This window comes from Bos indicus, chromosome 11 (genome assembly GCF_029378745.1).
Source record: "Bos indicus isolate NIAB-ARS_2022 breed Sahiwal x Tharparkar chromosome 11, NIAB-ARS_B.indTharparkar_mat_pri_1.0, whole genome shotgun sequence".
NCBI classification, from domain to species: domain Eukaryota; kingdom Metazoa; phylum Chordata; class Mammalia; order Artiodactyla; family Bovidae; genus Bos; species Bos indicus.
The window spans coordinates 68,037,049-68,056,931 of NC_091770.1; the positions used below are offsets into that span (position 1 = coordinate 68,037,049).

At 40.7% G+C, this 19,883-nt stretch overlaps 2 protein-coding genes and 2 long non-coding RNA genes across 7 annotated transcripts in view; 2 read left to right on the forward strand and 2 right to left on the reverse strand.

Moving 5' to 3' along the window:
• LOC139185803 (uncharacterized) overlaps nucleotides 1-1,850 on the reverse strand; it is a 39,633-nt gene extending 37,783 nt beyond the window's left edge. Inside the window, exon 1 of the long non-coding RNA XR_011569323.1 lies at nucleotides 1,717-1,850. This is a non-coding gene — a long non-coding RNA (uncharacterized lncRNA). The remainder of the gene's footprint in view (nucleotides 1-1,716) is intronic.
• Nucleotides 1,851-18,376, forward strand: SNRNP27 (small nuclear ribonucleoprotein U4/U6.U5 subunit 27). 2 transcript variants are annotated; one of them, XR_011569322.1, is made up of 7 exons: nucleotides 1,851-2,010; nucleotides 3,153-3,273; nucleotides 3,914-4,026; nucleotides 4,756-4,835; nucleotides 8,423-8,487; nucleotides 9,453-9,614; nucleotides 13,153-18,376. XR_011569322.1 is itself a non-coding variant. In XM_019970454.2 (6 exons), exons 1-6 carry the CDS (start codon nucleotides 1,977-1,979, stop codon nucleotides 9,505-9,507), a joined length of 468 nt encoding a protein of 155 aa, XP_019826013.1. In that variant the 5' UTR covers nucleotides 1,851-1,976; the 3' UTR covers nucleotides 9,508-9,851. The 2 variants fall into 2 exon arrangements, 1 of the variants encoding a protein (XP_019826013.1); XM_019970454.2 differs by lacking the exon at nucleotides 13,153-18,376 and having other exon boundaries at nucleotides 9,453-9,851.
• Nucleotides 12,871-17,382, reverse strand: LOC139185804 (uncharacterized). The gene is made up of 2 exons (XR_011569324.1): nucleotides 17,282-17,382; nucleotides 12,871-13,509 (listed from the first exon to the last, which is right to left on the reverse strand). It is a non-coding gene; the product is annotated as an uncharacterized lncRNA (long non-coding RNA).
• MXD1 (MAX dimerization protein 1) overlaps nucleotides 13,153-19,883 on the forward strand; it is a 30,477-nt gene continuing 23,746 nt past the window's right edge. The window contains exons 1-2 of one of the 3 annotated variants that reach the window (XM_019970457.2): nucleotides 13,153-13,252; nucleotides 18,612-19,881. In XM_019970457.2, coding sequence (XP_019826016.1) covers nucleotides 19,809-19,881 — 73 coding nt within the window. In that variant the 5' untranslated portion in view covers nucleotides 13,153-13,252; nucleotides 18,612-19,808. Of the gene's footprint in view, nucleotides 13,253-18,515; nucleotides 19,882-19,883 lie in introns of those variants that run through there. The other 2 variants (XM_070798920.1, XM_019970459.2) reach the window with 2 other exon arrangements.

A 19,883-nucleotide genomic window follows, 5' to 3' on the forward strand; every position in this document is an offset into this window, starting at 1 on the left:
CCTCCTAGCCGTTTTGCACCCCCACCTCCCAGGCAAGTCTCCACATTACCCAACATGTTCTCTGAATAAACTCAAATGTGATTCCCTCCGATCCTCAAAGCCCTTGAATGAACAGCTCTCTGTTGCTTTTACATCAGGGTAACTTGACCACAGCCTACAAGGCTTCCAGTCTGGTCTTCACACGTTCACTCCTTGCTCCATAGGTCTCTACTTTTAGCCCATCTGCTCCCTTGCCTCTTGTCCTGGCACATGCAGTCTCCTCTGCCTGGACAATCTCTTTCCTTGTCCCCACTACAAAAGTCACCCCATTTGACCTGGCTAATTTCTACTCATCCTTAAGGTCTCATTTGGACATCATTTCCTCCTGGAAACATTCCTTGAGAACCCTTCCCCTCAAAGGAGTTAGGTATCCACTTCATGTGAACTCCTAGTATCTGGTTCTGCCCCTCTCCTGCATCTTGATACTATTTACTTGTTTGTATCCCTCAGTGGACTGCAAGTACTCAAGAACAGACTTGCTTTTTTCATTGATTAATCCTCTGGTACAGGACTTCCCGGGTGATACAGTGGATAGTAATCAACCTGCCAATGCAGGCGACATGGGTTGGATCCCTGAGATTCCACATGCTGTGTAACAACTAAGCCCATATGCCACAACTACTGAGCCCGCCTGCTGCAACTACTGAAGCCCAAAAGCCTAGAGCCTGTCCTCTGCAACAAGAGAAGCCACAGCATTGAGAAGTCCGCGCACCTCAACTAGAGAGTAGCCCCTGCTGGCCGAAACTAGAGAAGGCCCATGTACAGCAACAAAGACCCAGCGCAACCAAAAATTTTAAAAGTTAAAAAAAATTTTTTTAATCCTCCGGTACTAGGTGTGCAATAAATATTTTTGTGAATACTTGTATTAATCATTCCTTTTTAATTGCTTTCATTTTCTAGTGTTTTGACATCTGGGGCCTTGCCAAGACTGCCCTTCCCAGGACTAGCTAATTCTTCGAGATAGCAAATGAGTCCCCTTATGAGTCTGACTTTAATATGTAAGCCAGCCAGTAAGAAGCCCCTACTCTATGACCTCCTTTATCAAGCTCACAAGTCAAGGCATTATCCCTCTGCCACAGATCCCAGGGCCAGGTACCAACAGCTCTGGACAGCCCTTAAATCTCAAGAGCCTCTGGTCAGTCTTAGAGAACCTGCTTAGCCTGCTTCCCAGCCTCTGCTGTTCCCTCCAACAAAACTCAACAAAAGCTCTCAGCCATGCTTGCTTTCCCCTTGCTCCCTCTGCCTCCTGACCTGCCCTACTGCTTCCCCGTGTGGACTTAAAACTTTGTATATGGTAAGTTTAGATTGGTTTGATATGAAATATTTTTTTGCCTATGGACAAGATGGTAGGAAAGAATAATGGGGGCAGGGCGGGGGTGAGAACTGTGTTAGGGTGGTTTATATATGGCTTTTTCCTGACATTTCTAGAATACCAACAGGGAGCAGGGGCTTCCCTGGTGGGTCAGTGGTAAAGAAACCGTCTGCCAATGCAAGAGACCAGATTTCAGCCGTGGGTCGGGAATTTCCCCTGCAGGAGGAACTGGCAACCCACTCCAGTATTCTTGCCTGGGGAATTCCATGGACAGAGAAGCCTGGAGGGCTACAGTCCACGAGGTCGCAAAAAAGTGGGACACGACTTAGCGACTAAACAACAACAAAGCACATTCTAATGCCCACCTCGAAATACAGGAGAGAAGATACTGCAGCCACCAGGAAAGAGGGGTTGGAGGAGCAGAGATGACAACTCTGTTCTCCACGGAACCTCTGGGCTCGGAAGAGGTGATACCAGGTTGGGGCAGCCTCCCTTCTTTAGATGCCGGAACCCTGGCGAGTCGTTTTATCGTTTCCCAGTCGGCGGTGAAAGCTCAGTTCCCGGCCCTCCCGGAAGTTGTTGCACAGCCGTTTCCGGGTCGACTTGTACTGGAGAAGGATTCCAAATGGGTCGCAGTCGCAGCCGCTCCCCACGGAGGGGTGAGTCCAGAAGTGGTTCTGAGGGTCTAGGGCTCGGTTGGAGACTCGTCCCCACTTTGGTTCCCAGTCTAAGGGCCGCGGAGAGGGGGGAACCTTTTCTTCTAAGGAGAAGGGAGGGGTCTACTGGGAACGAAGACCTGGGCCCTACACGCTTCAGCCCTCCGGTTTGAAGGCAGTTTTTTTTACCCAGTTGGGGTTTGGCCAACTCTTTGTCAGCCTCCTGTAGTAACTTTTGTTTTACTTGTGGCTTGGGAATTTAGAGTCAGGCCATGGTTCCCCCAATTTCTGTACCTAGTGCAAGTCATCCAGCCCTCCTGCGTCCGAATTCCCGTAATTAGACATCTGGGGTAAATATTATCTTTCAAAGCTGACATGAGAATGCATGCCACACTCCGTTAACACTCAGCATGTGCTGCCGCCAGGTTCTTCAGCGCTCAGGGTTTCCTCCCCGGTTTATAGTAGGGAAATCAGTGTTTAGGAGTTTGCGTTCAGGGTGCTCACCTCATAATGACTTCTGGCCCCAGCCCCCAGAGGGGGCAATGAGAGGGGAAGATTTCACTTAGAACCTCGATTCTGCCCCCTCGTTAGTTTTTATCACCTTCAGCTAATCAGGGTTGATCTTAAAAGTTAAATGAGCCCTCGAACCACAGAGGGCTATTGAGCACTTAACAAGTTCTCAATCCGAATTGAGAACTGCTGTTTAAGTGTCGAACACACCGGTTTTCCTTGATTAGTGCGGAAAAATAAATGCGTGTTGAAATGCTGGTGAAGTGAAGTGAAGTCTCTCAGTAGTGTCAGACTCTTTGCGACCCCGTGGACGGTAGCCTACCAGGCTCCTCCCACCATGGGATTCTCCAGGCAAGAATACTGGAGTGGGTTGCCATTTCCTTCTCCAGGGGATCTTCCCAACCTAGGGATCGAACCGGGGTCTCCCGCATTGCAGGCAGAAGCTTTAACCTCTGAGCCACCAGGGAAGCCAAGTTTGGGTTAAATCTATACTGTTAAAATTAATCTCATGTGTCTTTTTTTACTTTTTAAATGTGACATCTAGAAATGGCTCGCATTATATTACTGTTGGTCGGCTCACCATCCAGTAGATGTTTGAAGTAATTTTTGACTCTGCAATTTTGTGTTTTTATTAGAGCGTAGGCGGTCCCGGTCCACATCCCGGGAAAGAGAACGCCGGCGCCGAGAAAGGTCCCGGTCCCGGGAGCGAGATCGGAGAAGAAGCCGTTCTCGGTCCCCACACAGAAGGCGTTCCAGGTAAGTGCAGCAAAGCAGAAGTTTTACCACAGCTGCGTAGTCGCTGCTCTTGACTTTTGTTGTTATCGCTTACAAAGCGACTTACAGTTTCATGAAATCAGCGGAACTTTATCCCACTTTATTCTAAACCTAACATTCCCATTGGTAAAATGGGGTTGATAACATTCCACATAATAGAGTTGCCTTGAGGAATAACTGAGAAATAATACATGAAAAGCACTTAGCAGGAGTAAGAAGTGTTTTGTATATTATAGTCTTACTTTTTTATAAACTTTTGGTGATAATAGTTTATTCAACCATATAATCAAGAGTGTGAGATCTTGGAAGAATCTTAGAAGTGGACTCTGATTCTTAATAACCATCAAATACACTTTTTGTTTTCTTTTCTCTGCCTTACAAAAAATTTTTAGCCTAGCTATACTGAGTGTAACTGATAATTAAACAATAAATAATTTTTTGTTAATAGTCAGGGCCTAGGCAGAACTTTGTTCCTCATTCTGCTTTGAGGAACAAATTCCTTTCTCTAGAATCCAGCTTTTGTTCAGCCTTTACCTTTCATGCACTCATGTATATCTCTGCTCTTCAACACAAGTCACCAGGTATGTCTCTGTTTCTAACATCTTTCCTTATTAAATATTAGGTCCCCAAGACGACATAGATCCACATCTCCTTCCCCTTCTCGACTGAAAGAAAGAAGAGATGAGGAAAAGAAAGAAACAAAAGAAACCAAAAGCAAAGAACGTCAGATAACTGGTAATATTAGATAAATAACTGTAGGAAATGTACAGCCTTGTTTAGAAATTCAATTATAAAATTAAGTATAATTTTTGAATCTTTAGCTATTTAAGTTTTTGACAGTATTCATTAAGGGCTTCCCCAGTGGCTCAACGGTAAAGAATCTGCCTGCAATGCAGGAGACAGACGTTCAGTCCTTGGATTGGGAGGATCCCTTGGAGAAGGAAATGGCAACCCACTCTGGTATTCTTGCCTGAAAAATCCCATGGACAGAGAAGCCTGGCGGGCTATAGTCCATGCTGTTGTGAAAGAATCGGACGCAACTGAACATGCGCGCACACACACACACACATACATAGTGTTCATTTGCATATGGTTTTGAGATTTTGTTTTAATTGTACCCTAATTACTAGTTATTTGGTGCTCTTGATACAGGAAGGACAGTTACAAACATGAAAATATTCTATTTTGGAAGTATCTTCACTGTCTGATGTTGAAGGTGGTCCTTCCTAAAGATGCCAAGCATATCCTTTTAAGCAATCTCTTACAATGGAGGATAGAGATCACACTTTTTCCTTGCACCTTAAGTTATATTCTATCCAAATTGAGGGATTTTTCATTAAATTCAAGTCTTTAGCTAATTGTTTAGTATATTTTCTGCTGGTAAAGTGGAATAACTATTAATCTATTGCCAGCTCTCTTTTTTATGTATAAAATGAGTTTAAAATGTATCACTTATTTTTGCAGAGGAAGACTTAGAGGGCAAAACAGAGGAAGAAATAGAAATGATGAAGTTAATGGGATTTGCCTCCTTTGACTCCACAAAAGTAAGTAAAACATGTAGCTAGTCAGGTATTCTTAATGTGAACTGATCTGCCCCATTTTTCCATATTCTTTTATTATCACTTGTAATTTCTTCCAATGATGCAAGTTTATTCTGTTAGAAGACAGTAACTGTTTGTGTGAAGGGATTTGAAAGCAAGGGAAGGAAGTTGTGGGCTGCCATTGGAATTCAGGAAGTATTTGCTTGGGATATTTGAATTAGATCTTAAAGGGCCAGTAGAGGTGATCAAAGAAGAGGAGGAAGATCATTTGAAGTAGAGGGAAAAGCTCACAGAGATGCCCTGTCGGCGTGAAGCGGCATAGAGTATTGGAGGAGGTGCAAATTCAGTAACTAGAGAAAGGATGTTGATGGGCTGGTGACTATAGATGGGGCTAGAAATAGAGGTGGGAGGCAAATCACAGAAGGCTGATATCCTTAGCCATACTGAGGAATTTAAGTTGATTATTTTGGTGATGAGAGGAAGCAATGGTTTTTAAGCGAGAGAGCAACAGATTATATGTATGTTTAGAAAGATGACCTGGGGCCTCGTGGAGGGCAAACAAAAGACTAGGAGAACTGCCTAGTCATGTAGTGAAAGATGATGAAGGCCTGACCTGAGGAGAGAGAACTGAGAACAATTCAGAAACAAGAGTTAGTGGTGGTGGGAATGGAGGTGAGTAGTCAGTGATGACTCTTGAGGTGTCAGGCTGATAGAGTTAACCAAAAAAAGGATTGTAGGAAAGGGAAGTGCTATGAAACAGAATGAAATGCAGCTGCCAGATAAAGATGGCATTGCATCAGATCAGATCAGTCGCTCAGTTGTGTCCGACTCTTCGCGACGCCATGAATCGCAGCACACCAGGCCTCCCTGTCCATCACCAACTCCCGGAGTTCACTGAGACTCACGTCCATCGAGTCAGTGATGCCATCCAGCCATCTCATCTTCTGTCATCCCCTTCTCCTCCTGCCCCCAATCCCTCCCAGCATCAGAGTCTTTTCCAATGAGTCAACTCTTCGCATGAGGTGGCCAAAGTACCGGAGTTTCAGCTTTAGCATCATTCCTTCCAAAGAAATCCCAGGGCTGATCTCCTTCAGAATGGACTGGTTGGATCTCCTTGCAGTCCAAGGGACTCTCAAGAGTCTTCTCCAACACCACAGTTCAAAAGCATCAATTCTTCGGCACTCAGCCTTCTTCACAGTCCAACTCTCACATCCATACATGACCACAGGAAAAAACATAGCCTTGACTAGATGGAGCATACATATCTCATAACTCAAGAAGAGGGATTGACAGGAATTTGAATGCTCTCTAGCCCTGACCATCGTATTGAAAAGAATAACGAGGTGGTGAGGCAAAAGAGGGAGAGGTTGTGGAGAGGGAGATGGGAGAAAGATAAGGAGATAGGGTAGAGAGAAATAGAGCAAAGGGGAGATGGAGGGAGAGAGGAAATTGAATGAAGAGAGAAGGGAGGATAGAGAGGAAGCCATTAAGAATAGACAGGGAGAGTGTGTATGGAGAGAAAATATATTGTTAAAACTTTCTTTATAGAATTTTAAGTCCTTTTCATTTTGCAAATAGAAGTTGCAATCTCTGAGGGGAGGTGTCAAAAATAATCCACTTCCCCTAATCTTGTGTTCCATTATGTCATGAATGGAGTGGGGTAATCACAGATGCTCTAAGAGCTTCTAACTGATGTCATTCTGTAGGATTCCTGTGTATTTTTTAAATGACAGTGTGTGGCCTAAGAGGAGTACCAGAGGCATGACTATTTTGAGGTGAGAAAATTAAGAATGAGCTATTTGATTCTCACAAATGGTTATGTGAACCCCATTTTAAAATTTAATGCGATTTCTGTACCAGGTTTTTTTCTTGAATATACCAGTTCCCTATTTGCTATTCCAATGAGCGTTTGTAAGTAAACTGGTTTATTAATACATATATTGGATGAATAAACATATTTTCAAAATGAGACAACTAAATTTCACTGTTTTTAGAAGAATAGTGAAGGACCTTATTAGAATTCTTTTTTTTTTTTGGTTTTACTATTGCCTGACGTTATGTTTGGAATTCCTGAGTATCAGATGTAAAGATGGAGCCACTACTTTTAAATGTAGTCTGTGCTGAAGATGTTTGTTTATAAAGGAAAAATTATGTGAGAATTTATAGATTCCATAAAAATTATGGAGTACCACAAGAACAAATGATGTCAGTTGTTTTTTTAATGACATCAACAAGGATGTTATTTCATATGCACTTGGCTTCAGGACTCTCAATTATAGTTCCTCAGCTCATTTGTATTTTTCAGTAATGTGTATCTTATGATATTTCATCACTAATCTATGGTGGAACCTCTTCAAATGCCAAATTAGTCACTTATTTTCCCTTCTATTTTAACATTCTAAAAAATTTCAAAGTTGGTTTTGTTTATGGACAAATTTTCTATTCCAACATGTAAATAAGAAGAGAGCTAAAAATACACAACTCTACAAATAGTTTTCAAAAATCAGTTAGCCTTTAGTAACTGAACTTAGTAAAAAAAGATTAATGGACTTTCCTGGTGGCTCAGTGGTAAAGAATCAACCTGCTAAATGCAGGAGACTTGAGTTTGATCTCTGGGTGGGGAAGATCCCCTGGAGAAGGAAATGGCAACCCACTCCAGTATCCTTGCCTGGGAAATCCCATGGACAGAGGAACCTGGCAGGCTGTAGTCCATGGGGTTGCAAAGGGTCGGATGTGACTTAGTGACTAAACAACAACAGTGTGATGTTACACATGGTGATTGTGTAGATGTTATCATCATGATTAGACATCTTGATAAATGGAGGGTAGAAAATGGAGGGAATTGTGAGGAAAGCACAGTTAACGTTCTGTGGAAATTAGAGAAGAGAGCTCTTCCTAGCAGCTGGGTCATTTAACTTGGCCTCGAAGAATGCACAAAAACCAGACGGTTGAAGGTTGAATGGGAGTTGAGAAGGCAGTTTAGGCATGAGGAACAGAAAGTGGTGAGTTCATTTTGCTGAATCAAAAGACCCATAAAGAAATTAATGAAAAAGAAAGTCTGAGGTACAAGTGATACAACATTAGTATCTGTTATCCTGATTCTTGATTTAAAAATCAAAATTTCAAAGCCTATGCAAGAAATGGGATTAGATATGAATGGTGACTGATTTGAGAATCCCATCAGTTCAGGTCATAAGTTAAATTTTTGTGGATATGAATTTTTCTAGAGGAGATATCCATAACTTGTATCTGGTTTTGAAGAATTCTCTGACCAGAAAAGGTGAGGCTCTGCTACCCACTTTCCCTGCATGCCTTGCACATAATACATATGAGCATTTGTTGGTTTGAATATTGGTATTTCTTTATATGTGACTATAAAAATGTGAACAAGATTATAACACTTGAGAGTTCCTGCGATATCATCAGGATCTGAAAATTCAGTCATTGGACTATGTCATGCTTAAATGAATCTTGCCATTAAAGAGGTCTGTGGAATCCAGCTCTTTGATCAAGGCATTTAATATATTCTTTCTCTTGTGTGTTGTTTGTTTGTGTGTGTGTTTTGGTTTTTGTTTTTTGCTTCTCTCCAGGGGAAAAAGGTGGATGGCTCTGTAAATGCCTATGCCATAAATGTATCTCAGAAGAGAAAGTATAGGTATGCATAGCTGCCATTATTATGTTTGAACTAATATAAATTATATGCTTGAGAAAGAATTTGTTATGGGATAATCATGTTTGTAGGAAATGTAGCAGTTTTCCATACAATCCCTTACTTTAGTTAGGTTTCCATATTGTTCCTTGATTTACTCTTCCTTGTTTATATTCTTGTATGTTAAAATAATTTTAAATTTACCTGTGAACCAGAAACTATTACAGAGAAAGGGTAGTTGGCATAAAATTTTAGGTTATAAGTAGTTCTTTCTTCAAAATAGCATAATCTCAAGTCTTTAGACTTTAATTTCATTATAATTATAGGTTTTAAAATAGATTCCTTCTCAATTATTTATCTAAATTGATTATGTAAGGATTTCAACTGTAAATACCTATCTGTTAAGTATAGGCATATTTTATTAATACCACAAAACAAACCAATCCATACTTGAAATCTCACTGCATGAACAGAAAAGTCAAGACATCTGCAAACATTCTTTTTCTCTACATTTTATCACTTCAGTTAATTTAGACTAATACTTCAGTTAATTTAGAAATATGAATAGTGTGATTTGAGACGGCTGTGAGTTAAAATACTAGAATCAACAGTCCATTATAAAATTACCTTCAAATAAGGTCTTATGGGGAGAACTAGTACAGTGTGTCATCAGATTTGTTTGATAGGTACCTATTTGAAACTCTTCTCTGTTTTCCTTAAACTTAGTAGCTGTTTGGTGTTACTTAAATATGGATTTTCAATTGGTTTTTTTTTTTAAGTCTGTAGAATCTTCCCAAATAATACTGAAAGTATATTTCCATGCTTTTGTTTAGATTTTGACTTTGAATACTTCTTGCCCTAGACGTTGCCGTTTTAGAAATAGTTTATAGGTTTAACTTCTGAAGCATATGATTATTTCTTTTATAAGACAAACCCACAATTTTTTTAATAAATAAATTTTCTCATCATAGGCAGTACATGAATCGAAAAGGTGGATTCAACAGACCTTTGGATTTCATTGCATGAGCTGAAATGTTGAAGAATGATGTTTTTTCCCTCATCTTGATCAGAACAATGGATTTTTGTATTTAATATGCATCAAAAACAGGATCAGAGTCCTTCCTCCTTGTAAAGTAAGAAAATTTTATTTATGATGTGTGTAGTTCACTTACCTAGCCTCAAAAAAAAAAGAAGTTAAATATTACATTTTTTTCCTTTAGGAAATATCGTTTGGGGCAGTCATCAACCCCATTTTTTTGTCCTTATTCCTATGGAAACTATATGTTTTTTTCTTGGATGCTCTTTATGACTTTTTAAAATACATAAAAGTAATTTGGAAGTAAGTTTCTCAAATAAAGCAATAATTTCTACCCTTTTGTATTTAATATTTTTATAACTAGAAAAAAATAATCTCCCTACACATATACATAGATATAGATATCATGATTCTTCATAGTTTTAAAAATTAGAATATTGAAAAAATATAACTGGATTTTTTGTGTCTTCTATGTTTTTTGCCCCTGTCCCAATACCGTATTTCCCCAGTTAAAAAGCAATACATGCTTATTCAGTTCAGTTCAGTCGCTCAGTCGTGTCTGACTCTTTGCAACCCCATGAACCTCAGCACGCCAGGCCTCCCTGTCCATCACCAACTCCCGGAGTTTACCCAAACTCATGTCCATTGAGTCAGTGATGCCATCCAACCATCTCATCCTCTGTCGTCCCCTTCTCCTCCTGCCCTCAATCTTTCCCAGCATCAAGGTCTTTGTAAATGAGTTAGCTTTTTGCATCAGGTGGCCAAAGTATTGGAGTTTCAGCTTCAGCATCAGTCCTTCCAATGAACACCCAGGACTGATCTCCTTTAGAATGGACTGGTTGGATCTCCTTGCAGTCCAAGGAACTCTCAAGAGTCTTCTCCAACACCACAGTTCAAAAGCATCAATTCTTCGGTGCTCAGCTTTCTTTATAGTCCAACTCTCACATCCCTACATGACCACTGGAAAAACCATAGCCTTGACTAGATGGACCTTTGTTGACAAAGTAGTGTCTCTGCTTTTTAATATGCTGTCTAGGTTGGTCATAACTTTCCTTCCAAGGAGTAAGCATCTTTTAATTTCATGGCTTCAGTCACCATCTGCAGTGATTTTGGAGCCCCAAAAAATGAAGTCAGCCACTGTTTCCACTATTGCCCCATCTATCTGCCACGAAGTGATGGAAATGGATGCCGTGATCTTCGTTTTCTGAATGTTGAGCTTTAAGCCAATTTTTTCACTCTCCTCTTTCACTTTCATCAAGAGGTTCTTTAGTTCTTCTTCACTTTCTGCCATAAGAGTGGTGTCATCTGCATATCTGAGGTTATTTATTGATATTTCTCCCAGCAATCTTGATTCCAGCTTGTGCTTCTTCCAGCCCAGCGTTTCTCATGATGTACTCTGCATATAAATTAAATAAGCAGGGTGACAATATACAGCCTTGATGTACTCCTTTTCCTATTCGGAACCAGTCTGTTGTTCCATGTCCAGTTCTAACTATTGCTTCCTGAGCTGCATATAGGTTTCTCAAGAGGCAGGTCAGGTGGTCTGGTATTCCCATCTAAATAAAAAAACAACCTTGGGAGAAATCAGAAGGTAGGAAAAAAAAACAAAAATCACCTATAATCTACCCCCAGAATGTTAACATTTTGGTGTTGTATTTCCAGGCTCCTATGGGTGTATATTTCTTGCCCCTAGCCAAAGAGATCAGATGCTGCTTTCTTTGCTAATTGTTTTTCTCCCCTGTACTGTGAACATCTGTTAAATGCTCTTATAAATTCTTTGGAAACTTAGGTTTTAGTAGCTACTTGGTTATACTGTAATTTTTTAACTAATCTTTTATTGGTAAACATTGGCTTCCCTTCCAAGATTTGCTGTTATAATCAAAGCTATGAGTAGATTATTTAGGGGTAAAGGAAAACAAAACACAACACCCATGAAGTAGTATCCTTTTTGCATGTATTCTTTTGTACTTGTTGCCTTATTTGCTCATGTTTAGGTCTTGGAGGCAGCATTGCTGGGTGAGAGAAAGGTGCATGCTTTACCCTTTGTGTCCATGCTTAAGGCTTTTGATATATGTGTGGTTAGAAGGCTAAAACCCAAGCATCACCAGTAAAGTATGAGCATTCCTGTTTTATATACGTGTACCAGTATTAAGTGTTGTTTTTTAAGTTTTTTGTTGTTTTTTAAGTTTCCAGTCTGAAGGTTAAAATAATGGCGTTTGGTTTTGTTTAGTTTCTAAGGAAGATGTATGTTTTAAGAATGTGTATATTTCTTTTGTGAAATACGTATTTCAAACCTTGGCTCCATTTGTCTTTTGGCAAGCTTTTCTTTTTCTTATTTGAAGGAATCTCTTTTTCTAATGACCATTACCTGTTCTGTTTCCTATCTCAGTGATATTTGAGGCTTTGTGGCTAGATTTTTAATTTGGGGGGTTTTTTTTTAGTAACTAATATAAACACATGGAACACAATTTGATGAGCTAACTATATCCTTTTGGAGATATTCCATGTATACATAAGCATATAATTTACATGTATATGTGTTTTTTACTCAAGTTTAAGCAAACTTTACACTCTATTTTGTACCTATTGTTTTTTCACTTACTGCTACATCTTAAGATTGTTTCTTACCAGTGTGTGTAATATTCAGTTCAGTTCAATCACTCAGTTGTATCTGACTCTTTGCGACCCCATGGACTGCAGTTCGCCAGGCTTCCCTGTCCATCCCCAACTCCTTTTCAAATGATTTGATTTATTTTATTTTTGGCTGGGCTGGGTCTTTGGTGCTCTGCGGGCTTTTCTCTAGTTGCAGAGAGTGGGGCTACTCTGTAGTTGTGGTGGGTGGGCTTCTCACTGCAGTGGCTTCTCTTTGGAGCACAGGCTTCAGTAGTTGTGCCTCTGGGGCTCCAGAGCACAGGCTCAATAGTTGTGGTGCACAGGCTTATCTGCTCCATGGCACATGGCATCTTCCCGGATCAGGGATCAAACCTGTGTCTCTGTCATTGGCAGGTGGAGTCTCTTCCACTGAACCATCAGGGAAACCTTATTGCCTCTTTTTTTAAGGGTAGCAATTATAGTTCGTTAAATGTGCTACATCAGCTGTACAACCTGTAGTACCCACTGCACAAGTGTCACTACCCCAAGCAGTTGGGTTATTCGGCTTAGACTTTTTGCCAAATGAGTTGAGTAGATTCCCATACCCTGACCCTCCGAAATACAGCCTATCTGTAAAGTATCTGCGATAAGGACTGTTTCTGACCACGCTTGTGCACATCTAAAGGAAAGCTCACCCACTTGTCTTATTGGGAAGCTAAAATTTCTAGGATGAAATAATATGCCCCAAATCAAACAATGGGTATTTGGATTGTCATTTTAGTGTGGTGTTCAGTATGATTGTCATTTTAGTATGCTGACTTGAGATCCTCAAGGCAGCATACTTTGTAAAGAAATAATCTGAGAATACCTAGTAGATCAATAGGTTCACTCTCTGTGAGCTAACTCCAAAGAAATGGAAGAGGAAGAAATCTTTAAAGATCTAGAGATGAGATCAAGTCTTGCTTTGAAGAAACTTTTATCCATCAGATCATCTGATTCTGTAAGAATAACAAAGATGGAGCATTCTTGTCTTCTTCTAACAGGCTGCTTCTCTCAGAAGACATAAATTGTGCCAAATCTTCTAAGTATCCAAATGTCAGAGTGCTCCAGGGCTCAACCCCTAGACTCTCCTGTCTGCCTCTGGTGAGTCATCCCTTCACAAAGCGTCAAATGTCTTCTGCTGTGGCTCTCCATTGTATACTTCTAGCCTGACTGTTTTATGGAGTTCCAGTCTTGTAGATGCACTTGGATTAGTAGGCACCTCAAATTTAAGATGAATTGACTTCTGATTTCCCTGCGCAGTCATCTTCTCTCAGGCTTCCCCATCTCATTGAGTGGCCTCTCCATTTACACCTTTGCACAGGGTGAAACTCCTTAGGCTCGTTCTTCGCTCCTCTCTCCTGTGTGGCACATTTGATTCATTAGAAATCCCTTCAGCTCTAACATTCGAGTATATTTTGAATCCAACCACTTTTTTCTCCCATATTTATTGGGATATAATTGACAAATACAAGTTTAAGATATTTAAAGTGTATATTGTGGTGATTAGATGTACTTCAAATCTGACCATTTTTCACCCACCTGTACTAACAGAAGCCATCTCTAATAGATTTCCTTCCTTCCCTTCTGCCTCAGTTTATTCCCCACCTAGCAGCAGAGTGAACCTTATAAATGTACCTCTGGTCGTTGCTTCTGGCTCTGATGGCTTTCTATCATTTAGAGTGAAGACCAGTCCTTACTGTGGGTGTACACATCTGTACAGTTTGGACCATGGCTTCCTGCAGCCTCACCCCTTGCTACTGCATGCAGCCACACTACTCGCCTCTTTGCTGTTACTTACAAATAGGTATGCATCTACCTTAAGAGTCTTCCTACTTGCCTTTCCTCCTGGAATGTCCCTCCTCTCCCTCCTCCCACCTCTCAGATTTACATGGTTAGCTTCTTTATATTGTTCAGGTCACTGCTCAAAATAAGGTCATTCCTGACTACCTTATCCAAAACAGCAGCCTCCCCTTCCCTCTCTATCCTTTTACCCTGTTTTACTCTTTTTTATTTAGCTTTTTTAAATTGAAATAAAATTCAACCTATTAAAGTATATCATTTCAGAGACTTCCCTGGTAGTCCAGTGATGAAGACCCTGCACTAACTTGCAGGAACTAAGATCCCATAAGCCCTTTGTGGCATGGCCAGAAATAAAGTATACCACGTTAGTGGTTTTAGTATATTGACAGTTATATATTTATCGCCAGTAATACTAAAATACTTTCATCATCCCAAAAAGGAACTCCATGCTCATTAACAGCTGTTGCTCATCCCTCCCCTTCCACCTTACCCTCCAACCCAGAAACCGCTAAATTTACTTTGTGTCTTTAAAGGTGTATCTATTCTGGACATTTTCATGTAAATGGACATTTCAAATGGATGGAATCACACAATATGTGACCTTTTGTGTCTAGCTGCTTGTGCACAGCACAGTGTTTTTAAGATTCATTCATCTTGTATCATAAATAGTACTTCAAGGGCTTCCCAGGTGGCTCAGTGGTAAAGAACTCACCTGCCAATGCAGAAGACAGACTTGGGTTCACTCCCTGGGTTGGGATGATCTCCTGGAGGGGGAAATGGCAACCCAGACCAGGATTCTTGCTTGAAGAATCCTATGGACAGAGGAGCCTGACAGGCTACAGTCCATAGGGTTGCACAGAGCCAGACATGACTGAAGGGACTTAGCACACACACGTCCCTTTTTTATAGTTTATAATATTCTGTTCTGTGGATGTGTGTGCATGCGTGTGTGCATGCTCAGTCGTGTCCGACTCTTTGCAACCCTATGGATGTAGCCAACCAGGCTTCTTGTCAGTGGAATTTCCCAGATAAGACTACTGGAGTGGGTAGCCATTTCTTTCTCCAGGGGATCATCCCGACCCAGGGATCGAACCCGATTTTGTCTCCAGCATTGGCAGGTGGGTTCTTTACCACTGTGCCACCTGAGAAGCCCCCACCTGTCACACTGTAATTTGTAATTCATCAGTTGATGGGAATTGGGGTTGTTCCACTTTTTTGGCTATTATGAATAATGCTACTATGGACATTTGTATCCAAGTTTTGTATGAACATACGTTTTCACTTCTCGTGGGTATGTAACTAGGAGTGCTATTACTGGGTTATATAGTTAAACTCCATGTTTAACTTTTTGAAGCACTGTCTGTTTTCCAAAGCAACCGCCCTATTTTATATTCCCACTAGCAATTTGTGAGGGTTCCAGTTTTTCCACATGCTCTGCAGAGTTTCCTTCTCCTTATAGTTTATCATTCCCTGACACTCTGTTACTATGCCTTTGAACTTTGAGAAGCAGGGCTTCTGTCTTGTTTGCTGCGGTAGCCCCAGCACCACAAGTGCCTGGCACCCAGTAAAGCATTCAGTGAATACCTGTACATGAATGTAGTTTAGTAACATTTTTTCACTTAACAACTTCTCTTAGTGTTGTTGTTTTTTTTAATTTGTATTGGAGTATAGTTGATTTACAGTGTTGTGTTAGTTTCTGCTGTTCAGCAAAGTGAATCAATTATACATACAGCCACTCTTCTTAAGATCTTTTCCCATATAGGTCATTATGGAGTACTGAGTAGAGTCCCTTGTGCTATACAGTAGGTTCTTACCTATTTTATATATAGTAGTATAAATATGTCAGTACCAGTCCTGCAATTTATCCCTCCCTCCTTTTCCTCTTGGTAACCATAAGTTTGTTTTCTACATTTGTGACTCTATTTTTATTTTTTAAATAGGTTCATTTGTACCATTTATTTTTAGATTCCACATATAAGTGATATGTGATATTTGTCTTTCTCTTTGTGACTTAAACTTCATTCCACTTCCCTAAGTTTTTAAGTTAACTTTTAGTTATCCAACTCTTAAATGAACACATTTTTCCTATAAAAATTTTAAAACATAACTGCTTAATCCCTTTTGAACAGTCCTGATTCACTGTGAATCCTTTGTAGTGTTTCCTTCCAGACATATATGTGTGTGTATGTGTGTGTGTGTGTGTGTGTGTGTAGCAGACTTAGTGTTGGAAATGAGGAAAAAAGCCCAGTTTGAGGTGTTTGGTTGGTTGGTTTGTTTTTTACACAGATAATATGCTGCAGGGATCATCTTACAACTCAGCTATTTACTCAGCACTGCCTTGGAGATGTTTCCATGCCTATATATATATATATATATATATATACACTCGTCTTTTTTTTTTTAAACTTCTACATAGCATTCTGTGTAATGTATGTACCCCTGTTTAGCCACTGCTCTGTTTTTAAAAGTAGCAAATATTTGTGGAGTAATTAACTTTTGCAGAGCAGTGTTTTTAAAGGTTTTTAAGTTTTAATTTTGTGATATTGGATATCATGATGTTAGAGTGTCCCAAGTAGCCACAAAGAAAGATTAATACTAAGTCAGTAAATCACAGTCCTGATTTTTACATTTCGAAGAATAAAATAAGTTCCTCAGAAACTCAGAAAACAAAATTCATTTTAATGTCATTATAGTGTTTTTTAATTCAGCATTCATCAGTTCTGGAACTTTTTAGACAGTTAAAGGATTAGAATACCAACAGTTGTGTTCTTTGTACTCTGAGGAACTCAACTGAAATGCACCTCTGTCAGAAGTTCCATTGCATTTAATAAACCTGCCATTCAGCACTGGTATTTACTACTATCCTCTGCCCACCTAGAGTATAAACGCCTCAGAGGAAGGAAACCAGGGCTTTTTTAAAAAAAATAAAGATTATTTGACAAATACAATCTTTTGTGCTTCCCATTTTCACTATATTTTTAGTTTCCAATTCTATCAGTTTAGCTTGATACCTGCTCAAGGATATATATAAACTGTTGTCAGCCTATGTTTATTCTATTTCATATGGCTTTTTACTTAAAATTCTGGTCATAAAATTTAGGTTCAAACATTCTGGAATTTCAGGTTCTTATTCTGAGGGTTTTGCCTATCCGTTAGTGCTTGTGTAATGCCTTTGAAGTGCTAGATGCTGGGGGTAACCACTTCTTCATTTTAGGATTTCAGTTCTTCAAAATCTATACTTTCAGATTATCTAACTGGTCGTTCATTGTAATATATTTGTATAAAATAATTGCTAGAAAAACAAGAAAAAACCCTTTGTTTTATACTTACTGCTTGATATCCAGTAGGTGGCATCAGACACCCTTTGGAGTTCTTCATGATACTAATTCCTAGTTGGTATTACTGGTTTACTGATCATTTCTTCCAGTGCTGCCAGGGAACAGAAAGAGGTCTATTCCTTAGTCTTAATTCTCTGATTTTATATATTATATAATTTATTTTTGTTTGGAATTTAAGCTAAACCTATTGGTGTTTAAATGGTTCCTTTGCTATATCTGACTCAAATTTCAACCATTTTTCCTTTTTTAATTTTATAAGTGTGATTTTCAATCAGGCTAATTCCAGGGGAAGGATCATGATTTTGAAATAAGACTGGCTTTTTAAAAAAAAGAGTTGAGGATAAGAGAAAGAATAAAGAGATGCTAAATGTTCATAATAAAATCAAAGAGAAAATATAGAAGTACACAGAATCCAAAATTAAGAATGAAATCAGTGTTTTTACTGTCAGTAAAAACTGTATTCATTACTGTTTTCAGGTTTGTTTTACAAATAACCTGCAGTTAAAAATTATATCTTTATAATTTTTATAAACTTATATCCCCAATTCTAGCTTTTTGTGCTTTTTTGAAAACTTTTATCTTCAGTGTATTAATTGCTGTAAAGAAGCAGCTTTTAGATCCAATTAACCATTAAAACCAGAAAATATGTGTTCTGTATGTAAGGACTGGGTTACTCTATTTATTCTTATTCTTTTGAGTTTAATGGATTTGTCAACCATTAGAAAAGACATATTTAAAACTTACCATCATAATTACATGTTTTTCTTTCTTTTCCCCGTGTTTGAGTGTCACTGTTTGTGACTCATGGAGATCCGGTTCTTAATTCCTATTTTTTGGAAAAACTACCACCCATAGTATGGGCTTTGGGTGAAACAGATCTAGGTTCAGTTTCCATTTCTGGCTGAAAGGATGTCTAAGAAAGTCATTTAGCTTCTCTGGGCATCAGTTTCCTTATATACAAAATGTAGATAATTAACCTATCTAGTGGGGTTCTACTGAGGATTAGCAATAATGTAGGTAAATTACCTGACAAGCTATTGTTTTCACATATTGGCAACAATAAACTGTTTAAAAGCTTTGTTAAATATGTTCATGCTTTACTCATTTCTATATTCAAGAGTCTCAATTTACCAAGAGTTTTATTTCACCTTTTTTAATGGAGCTGTCAGTGTATTATAACTTGGGTCTCGAGATAGCTTAAGGAACAATTCTTAAAAATCTTAGTTCTGTTCTACGTACATTTATATTTGTACCACACACACACAAACATCATTTATAGCCGTCTTGAATAGGAAGTATTCTTTTTGAATGTTTTCCTCTAGAATTAAAAGAGAAGGAAAGACTCTGAAAGAGATGTCAAACAAATCTCAGAATTCAACGTCAATTGCAGGTACAGGAAGTTTCTGAGCTTTTAAAATCCACTCGCATGAGGGAGTAATTAGCCAGCACTTAGGGCGGGGTATACAGCCTCGCGATTCCAGTGCTTTCTGGGGAAAGAAAAAAAACGCTGGGTGGCGAGCACTGAACACAGTCTCCCCCGCCGAGCGCTACAGCCACGTGGCGCTCGCCGGAGCCCCAGGCCCACCGCCCTATCGGGCTGTCGGCGGGGCCTTTGGTCCCGGAAAGCCTGGAACCTCTGGGCCGCAGCCAGCAGGCCCAGAGATCTGGCCCCGAACCCGAGCAGGGCAGAGCGCCCAGGTGACGCGCGGTGCCAGCTTCCACTCTAGGGGCGTCCAGCAGATCCCCGCAACTTTTCCCCGGAGACCCGTTCCGGCAACAGGTCCGAGGAGGGGTCGGTGAATCATCGCTGCTCGGTGCCTGGGTCAGCCCTGCAATCCAATGCCAGATTCGGGTAGGAATAGCCCGGCGTCTAACCACTAGCCATTCAGGGATCGCTAGCCAGGGGAAAGATGACGTCATCGTAGCTGGGCGGTGTCGGAAGGTCCCACCAATGGGAGACAGGCAAAGTGGCTTGCTCTCTGTATCTCTTGGCCAATACTAACAAAGCAAAAGGGGGCCCGGTTGTTGGTATAGAACCAATGGAAAACAGAGAAGGAGCACGAGGCGGAGTTGAGAATCCTGTCACCAATTGGAAAGAGGAGGTGGAGCCCGGGCCTTGTCAAGCGTGACCAACCAGGGAGAGGAGCGGACTCTGAGGGGCGGGGCCGTAGTGCCTTCCCCCTATCGGACAGGTCTGGGGGCGGGGAATTCTTTGGGGCGCCCAATGAGGAACGCAGCCGAAGTGGGCCTGTCAAGAGAAGGGCCTGGGGGCGGGGGACGGTGAGTCGGGGATAAACACTCCGCGGCGGTGGCGGCTGCTGCTCTTCTGTAGGTTCTGTCACGGTGTCGGTGGTGCCCAGCTCGCCGGTCCCCTCCCCCTTCCGGCGAGCGTGGTCGCCAGAGAGGCTCTCTCAGCCCTGCTCTGCGGGGTCCACAGCGGGGCGCGGGTGTCCGGCGGCGGCGGCGGCGAGCCCGTGTCCAGTGGGGGTTGGTCCCGTGGCTCCGGCCCCCGGTGCAGAATGGCGGCGGCGGTTCGGATGAACATCCAGATGCTGCTGGAGGCGGCCGACTACCTGGAGCGACGGGAGAGAGGT